We start from the raw sequence: 8,036 nt of genomic DNA, 5'->3' as shown, positions 1-8,036 counted from the left end.
TAAATTTTTTTAGCGAACTTCAACTCAAGACAGGTTCAGTTGTAGGAAATTCTGGGTCAAAGAGGGAATCCCTGCTGAAGTTACAAGCTGCTGAAGACACAAGAAAGGAGTGGAAATTGGTGGTGGGGGTTCATAACCCAGTATTTGGCGTGGTAACGTCATTGCTTCACCGCACGTAACCGTTTCCACTCAACTCCTTTCCTGCACAATCCAGCCCATTTTCATGGCAGTGCCCTTTCCTTTCACGGTGAGTGCTCAGGGGGAAAAAAAGGAGGTCAAGTTCTGGGCTAAAAAAAAGTGAATTTCTGGTAATTCTACCCTCTCTTGCTCTTCTGCGCTCTGCATCGCATCTCAGTAGATGCGCTGGTGAATATATGGGACAGTCAGAATAGGAACGTGTGTCACAGCACTGGAGTTGCCTCAGGTGGACTTGGTAACCTGAAATGTGACAGATATACAGGAGGAGAGTGGCTGGGCTCTGAGCTGTGGGTTGAACCAGACCACAAAGTCATGACAACATCCTGCAGTGATGTAAAGCAACAGTGCATGGAGATTTCTGCTGGTGTGATTCAGGAGAGGTGACAGAGCTGGGACCATTAGTCCCTTCTCCTTGGAAAGTTCTATGGATTTGTAAGAGGTTTCTGATATTTTTTTTTTTGTTAGGACTGAAAAAGTCATGAATCTTGATTTCCTGGATGACTGGAGATGAACTTGTGTGAAGAGTCCTACACTCTAGTCCTTGGCTTCCATGTTGGCTACATAGCTTTGGGAAAGGTTTCCCTCAGGGCTTTTCTCCACAAATAAGCTCCATAAAGTTGTTATGTGTGTGTGTGTGTGTATTTTCTGCCATAAAAATAACTTTTACTACCAAAGAGATCTGCTGGTGCTCCAGGGAAACACCATATGCACTTGTCTTTCCAGTTGGTGGCTGCTCCTTTCTGCATCACAGGATGCAGAATCCTGTTTCCACTTCTATTTTCATGCCTCCCTCTCCTATTAATTATTAAGTGAGGATTGTGTGATTGAGAGGGATTAAAACTTCCATGAACACAAAGGAGCAGGAAGGACCAGGTGGAGGAATTGAAATGAAGCTTCTGACTCAGCTCTTTCAGGGCTGTTCAAGGACAATGGTCAACCCAAGTCCCACCAGACAATTCAGGAGACGATTTCCTCACACCACCTTGCTGGCTACAGGGCCGTGGGACTTTTATTAGAGTGTTTTGGGATTGTGCAAGACTTATGGGATGTACAGGAGCAGGAGCAAAGTGTGCAAAGGAAAGGATAAAGGTGGATCAGTAAGAAAATGTGTGTGTGGGACTGCTAAAGATACCAAGATGGACTAGCTCCAGATTATCCCATAAGTCTGGCCACCTCCTGGTTCTCCAGCCCTTTCCCCAGCTCCATTTGCCACTGTGTATGTCCAAGGAGCCCATCCAGGAGAAATGCTGCTCCAAGGTCCACCCAGTTTACAGGGCCAGAGAAAGGACAGGAGACCAGTGTTCCAACAGCACAGCTCAGGCAGGGACTGGGAGTCAAAGCTGAGCCAGAATGGGGCTCCTTTGTGGTGGTGGTCAAGGCCAGTGAAGGTGGTCAGGGCCCTAACAGGGCATGTATGAGTTTTCAAAAGTCCTAGTCCAGTTCTAGGAGCAACCATTAGGGCAGGCAACATTGGGAAGAGGAAGGATTACCGATAAAAAAAAGTCCCTCGGGTGAAATCTCCACAACATGCCACCACAGTGGGGAAGGCATCCCAGCTCCTGGTGCCCTGATATCCCCCAGCAGGAATTCCCCATGGCACATATTCTTCCCCTACCCCCCCCTAAGACAAGGTGGGGTGTGGATTGGGCAGTTGTAGGGAGTTTAAATGGTGAAGTGCCATGTCCTGCCCTCATTTTGAAACCCCTGCTGCGTGCCTGACTTTGCAGCTTGCTGATCTCTGCTTTTGGGTTAGTTTGAGGCACGTGGAAGTGCATCCCCATGTGTTTGTGGTGAAGAAACACTATGTTTAGAAAGAGGGGGGTGGGAAGGAGTGAAAAAAAATAAAAAACCAACCAAAAAAACCTGCCTCCACAGTTTGGGGTTTTTTTTTTTCTTTTTCTTTCCTTATCGCTTGATCTGCCTGAATAAATGGTATTGGCTGATTTGGGATACTGGTAGTAGTATCTTCTGTTTTTTGGAGGTGGGAGGAAGTGGGCTAAAAATTGCAATGTCAGCTCCTACCCTCAGGTCAGGTAAGCCAGCTGTGCTGCAATGGAAAAGGTGGTAGTACCACAGCCTTGCTATAAAATGGAGAGCACAACTGGCTTTGAGACACAAGCAGGGTTGAAAGGGTCTCAGAGAAGGAGAATTCTCTTGTCCTGTCACCCTAACATCCACCCAAAGCGGCAGGGAGGGTACCATGGCTTTCACCATCTCTGCTGGGGTAAGTATTTATATTTAAAATAAAGGGTAAGATATATTTGCTGCAAGAGAGAAAGCAGAGTGCAGATCCCCTGATTTGTGCAGAAAACCCTTTGGTCTTGCTGGGAGCTGAATGGGATGCTGGGTGTGTCTGATGCAGCTGCTTGGTGATTGAGTGACAAGGGTGTAGTGGACTACCCAGATTTATTTCTCTCTTACTCATCAGCACTGCTGATGTGGGATTGGCATAGTCCTTTTTGAGGACAACATGTTATCAAAATTGCTGAAGTTTCACTGTGGATACCTATGCATTTGAATTTCAACCTGGGTAGCATTTGCAGCACTGTCAGCTCCTGTGAGTTTCTTAAAAGCCCTGCATTTATTTTGTCTTCTTTTTAGGAACTGGACTTAATGATCCTTGTAGTTCCCTTTCAGTTTAGGATATTTTATGATTCTATTATTTACGAAAACTCTGCCTACTGGAAATGGCCCAAGAATCCCAGATTTTCTTGGGAAAATGGGTATTTCCAGCAGACGGCTGTGGGTGGCCAGTTTTTACTGTCCTGAGAAAGCCACGGCTGGGCAAGGTTTTAAGCTTAGGCACAGGGTCAGCTGAGTCCCTACCCCAATATTTAGATGAAAAGGTGGTGCTGTGTGACTGCAGAGTAGGATCCTCATAGCTTGTTGGACAGATGCCCTTCCTGGTGCAGAATCAACTACGAACCAGAATTTAAATCAGAGTTTAACACCAGTTATGATGAGTTTTATTGACATAATTTTGCTGTTTTCTCATCTTGGCCCATTTCACGCAAATAGAAGTATGAAGATGGCCCAGTGATGGTCCAGTCTAACCAAGACTTGGCTCTGTGTGCTCTCTTTCCTGACTGGGCAGAACTAATGACCCCTTTCTCTCTCTCAGTTCAGATCACTGGTTTTGGTGCTGGTTTTAGCCCTCACTGTGAGGAGCTCACCCCACAGGAAGGCTGGTGCCTCTGCAAGGCTGAGGGAAGGTTGCCTGAACCAAAGGGATCCCAAATTTCCCACAACAGTGAAAGTTGACATCCGGATCGGCAACTCAGATCATGCCTTTGGGATGGTTCATGATGTCAGGAACAGGTCTCTCGCTCCTTGGGATTACAGGTAACTGCTCAGTTTTTCTCTAAAATGTGAGGGCTGTGTCACAGGTGGCTTTTTTGTGGTGACTGTGGTTCATTCTCAGCATATGCCTAGAGTCCCATAAATATTGCAAACCCTTTTTAACACACCCTGATGTTGCGATGTTGGGTGAGATTTCTTCAAGAGGAACTGTTTGCAGTGCAAGGGGATACCACTGAAATGGTTTCTAATCATCCTGTCAGTCTTTATCAGTCACAGAATCATTTAGGTTGGAAAAGCCCTCTGAGATCTTTGAGTCCAACCATCCCCTCACCACTGACCCATGTCCCCAAGGGCCACATCCACATGGCTTTTAAAGCACTCCAGGGATGGTGATTCCATGACCTCCCTGGGCAGCTGTGCCAGACCTTAACAACCCTTTCAGGGAAGAAATTTTTCTTAATATCCAATCTAAACCTTCCCTGGAGCAACTTGAGGCCATTTTCTCCTGTCCCTTGTTCCCTGGGAGCAGAGCCCTCCCTGTCTGCCCCTCCTGTCAGAGAGTTGTGCAGAGCCAGAAGATCCCCCCTGAGTCTCCTTTTCTCCAGGCTGAGCCCCTTTCCCAACTCCCTCAGCTGCTCCTGGTGCTCCGGACCCTTCCCCACCTCCTCTGAACAGCTTTCTAACCCCTCTGCCCCAAGCCTGGAGTGCTGCATGGGGTTGAAATAATGATGAAATTAATTATCCCTCTAGGAAAAAAAAATGATGTGAGTACGTTGACATTTCACATTTTCCTGACAGAAAGAAAAAAACCGAATGCTGAAATTAAAACCAAACAAAAATTGATAGGCCAGTTGTGAGTTCTGTATTATTTAACCCAGCTCCACTCCATTCATCAGCTCCTAAAGAATAGACGGCATTCAATATTGCTGTAAAATATTGCAATATATTCAATAGTGCTGTAAAACACAGCATTCAATATGCTACATTTTATACAGCATCCAATATTGCTGTATCCCCTCCCAACGCTGATTCCATTTCTAGGAAATCACTGTGAAAACGCTGAGGGTAAGGGAATCCCTTTGTGTCCCATAGTAAGAATGCACGGGCAGATAGGATGATGGAAATATTAACAAGACCCTGCCAAACCACGACGGCAGAGCGCATAAATGAGTTCTGTGTCCCCACCCCCAGGCTGGACGAGGATCCCGACCGCTTCCCGCGGGTGATCGCCGAGGCCCGGTGCCGCCTGTCGGGCTGTGCCGGCCCCCAGGGGCAGGAGGACCGCAGCCTCAACTCGGTGCCCATCAGGCAGGAGATCCTGGTGCTGCGGCGGGAGCAGCGCGGCTGCCTCACCTCCTACCGCCTGGAGAAGAGGCTCATCACCGTGGGCTGCACCTGCGTCACCCCCGTCGTCCAGCACCACTCCTAGGGGCGACCCTAAGGGCAGGACACATTGGGAGGAGGAAGTGTTTCCCATAAGAAAAAAATCCCCTCTGGTGAAATCCCACAGCCACCCGCCTGGCATCCCAGGAATCCAACAAATTCCCCTTCCGAATGTGAGCAAATTGTCTCCTGAAAGCAATGATCCCCGCTGTTGTTTATTTATGGATTTTAGGATGTGGTAGGTGGTGATGGAAGGGAGAGGAAGAGTTTTGTTTGTGGCCCTAAGCAGTGCTTTTTAAAAAATGGTTTTTCATTATGGTTTATTTCAGTTTGGTGAATCAGATTAATTATAGTTTCCAAAGTTGTCCTTGGCAGTAAATTGTTCTAATTGGATACATGCCCCAGCACTGCCACAAAAAATTCCACATCCTGCACCTTCTCACTCCCTTCTTCATCCCTATTGCATTTCCCTTCTCTGGCCATCCCTGCTCACTGGGATATTACTGGTGTCAGTCAGACATTGGTGCCACCAGGCCTGGTTGTCACCAGTCTGGGTTTATGTCGCTGCTGCAATTGATTTATTGCAAAACATTTTGGGAGGTAATTGATTCCACTTGTTGAGGTCTAAAATGGCAAAGAACCAACAGATATCTATATTTCTATTTATGTCTTCTATTTATGGCTGTATTTATGACTCTGTGTGTGCTTAGAGTATAAAAAAAGATAAATTTAATCTGTATTTATTCAATAACTTATCTGCTGAATAAAAATATTTTATTTTAAAAAATGTTTCTTTCATGGTAGCTCAGAATGACAACAGAAACAGAGAATGAGTTTTTGCTGCACTAACACTGAGAGATTTCACCACAGATTGAGCATTTTCCTGTGCAGTGAGATGAGTAAGAGGCAGCTTAAAAGGATGAAAAGATGCAAAGAAGAGGCTGAAAGGAAGTGAAGGGAGGTCTGCAGGCAGTGGTGGCAATGGAATGAGGTTTTTCAGACCTCTGGGATGGTCTCTAGGGATGGTGGGAAAAGAGATGAGAGATGTCACATTCCAGGGCTGCAGCCAGAATTTGGGATGGTTCATTAGAGCTGGGAAAGGTCTGTCCTTTCCTCTTCCAGGCAAGCTTTCATCCTTATAAGCAGCCTCCTCCTCCCCCAGGTGAATGACTGGCTAAGCAGGAATGCAGGGAGATGTCAGATGGCTTCATCTCACTGCTCCTCAGCCAGGTTAACCACAGGTGCAGGGATTAAAGTGGTGGATGAGGATCCCTCACATCAAGGAACCAGGAATTGTACCTGCAGGGCATGGTTTCCTGCTGAGCTGAGGTGTCCTGCCTTAGGAAATGAGGAATTGCCCTTTCCCTCCCTGAGCTGAGCAAGGAGCACAGCCTGGCACAGCTCACTGTTCAGGAGCTGGGCTGGATGATCCTTTTGTGTCCCCGAGGATATTCCATGATTCTATAGCTCCCTATTCTTTTATCAAATTACTGCAATTTGTTTTTTTTTTTGACATTGCTCCTCTTCCATCCAGAGCTGAGCCAGGCTCTCGGACCTCTGACTTTGGTTTCTGCTGGGGGAGGTTTTAAGCCTCTGTTCCCTTTTTCATTTAAATCAGGACAAACCTGTGCAAACATTCTCATATTTCATTTTGACTGCAGAGAAACCACTCTAAATTAGATCCACCTAGCACTGGTAGACTCTGAGTTTCCTCCCCAGGGTGGGCCAGGCGAGTTTTTGGTCTAAACGAATCAGTGCCAGGTTGGATGGGGTTTTGGGCCACCTGGGACAGTGGAAGGTGTCCCTGCCCATGGCAGGGGGTGGAATGAGATCTTTGAGGGAGTCTTTGAGGTCCCTTCCGACTCAAAACATCCCATGGTTCTGTGATTCTGTGATTCTACGATTCTATGATGACTCCTCTGGTGCTTTTCGTTGAGTCACATGTGTTCTGTGGCCCGTGGGTCACTGGGAGCCACTTCAATGATCCATGGGTGTCCCTCTCATCCAGTTACGAGCATCTGCCCCCGTTTGTGGCAGCAGCTGTTTCGTTATGACCACGGAGCTCTTCATGTGGTGCAGAGCCAGCCCAGGGAGGCATCTCTTGCTCTCCTCCTCCAGCAACCACTGACCAGGAAATCGCAACCATTTCTTACTCCTGACCTACTTCTCTCCACAAACCTGCCCTCTGGGGCTGCGCTCACCTGTTTCTCAGGGAGAAAACTACCCTGCATCTCTCCTCTCAAGTCATAATTACTTTGACACTGGGTTCATGGCATCATCCTGTGCTGATGCTCCTGAACATCCCCCAGCTTACCCTAAGAGTGATCCTAACTGTATGGATAATGAAGTAGCTAATTAGTAAAATATGTAGATGGGTAATTAAGGAAGACTCACCCATGGGTCATGAGGTTTTGCAGGCAGAGTTCTCAACTGCAAACCACACACTTCTCACAAAGCACTGCTGCATTGCTCGTACGTGGAGTTTGTTTCCTCCTAATGGCATCATTCTTAGAGTGCAGCGGCTTGTAAATACAAGCCTGGTGATTTTTTGGGTGCTGGTTTTTGCTCCCAGCAATCTATTAATTTGTGGGTTGGAGCTAGATGATCTTTAAGGTCCCTTCCAACATAAACCACCCTGTGATTCATAGAATCACAGAACACAGCAAACCAGTTTAAGCTTCTTATAAACAGCACAGTCATATCAGCACCGAGAGCAAGTGCAATTCACAGCCTTTGCTAAAGGCTTGGTTTGTTCCCTTTGCAGCAGTGGACCCAGACCCTGGGTGCCCAGCTGGGCATCTCTGGCTCTGAATGGGGAGCAGCCTCCAGGGACTAGGTTGTTTTACCAGGAGGAGAAGACACAGCTAGAGGTGTAGGAGCTGTGCCACAGTGTCTTCTTGTAACCTGCTGGGCTAAGCAGCCTCCAGTCACAGGTTGGTATCCGAACCTTGTGGCCTTTCCTATTCCTTTTCTCTTCTGATTTCCTCTCCCTAACCTCCTACCTTTGTTTTTTGCTCACTGCTCCCCTTGGCTGTGTGTCCTGGCAGCTGATCCTGGTGTAGCAGCTCCCGTGGGATGTTGGATAGGGCACAGTGCAGAGCCCCCTGCACTACCATGGGCTGGGGGCACAGCAGTGACTCCAGCACAGGGCGATG

At 47.4% G+C, this 8,036-nt stretch overlaps 1 protein-coding gene across 1 annotated transcript; it reads left to right on the top strand.

Annotated features, from left to right (window-relative positions):
- The first annotated feature begins 2,398 nt into the window (after window positions 1-2,398).
- On the top strand, window positions 2,399-4,927 carry LOC136287894 (interleukin-17F-like). Its single transcript, XM_066180586.1, has 3 exons — window positions 2,399-2,422; window positions 3,320-3,540; window positions 4,690-4,927. Exons 1-3 carry the CDS (start codon window positions 2,399-2,401, stop codon window positions 4,925-4,927), a joined length of 483 nt encoding a protein of 160 aa, XP_066036683.1.
- Window positions 4,928-8,036: the final 3,109 nt, after the last annotated feature.

The sequence above is a fragment of the Chamaea fasciata genome, unplaced genomic scaffold (genome assembly GCF_029207755.1).
Source record: "Chamaea fasciata isolate MVZ Bird 193981 ecotype frontalis unplaced genomic scaffold, bChaFas1.0.hap1 SCAF_3, whole genome shotgun sequence".
In the NCBI taxonomy this organism is placed as follows: Eukaryota; Metazoa; Chordata; class Aves; order Passeriformes; family Sylviidae; genus Chamaea; species Chamaea fasciata.
This window is presented reverse-complemented; position numbering and strand designations above follow the sequence as displayed.

Bases quoted from the DNA above. Each gene is read 5' to 3' on its own strand.
- LOC136287894 (XM_066180586.1), top strand. From the start codon at position 2,399: ATGGCTTTCACCATCTCTGCTGGG. The intron at 2,423-3,319 runs GTAAGTATTTAT...TCTCTCTCTCAG, and splicing joins CTTTCACCATCTCTGCTGGG to TTCAGATCACTGGTTTTGGT. The intron at 3,541-4,689 runs GTAACTGCTCAG...CCCCACCCCCAG, and splicing joins CTCGCTCCTTGGGATTACAG to GCTGGACGAGGATCCCGACC.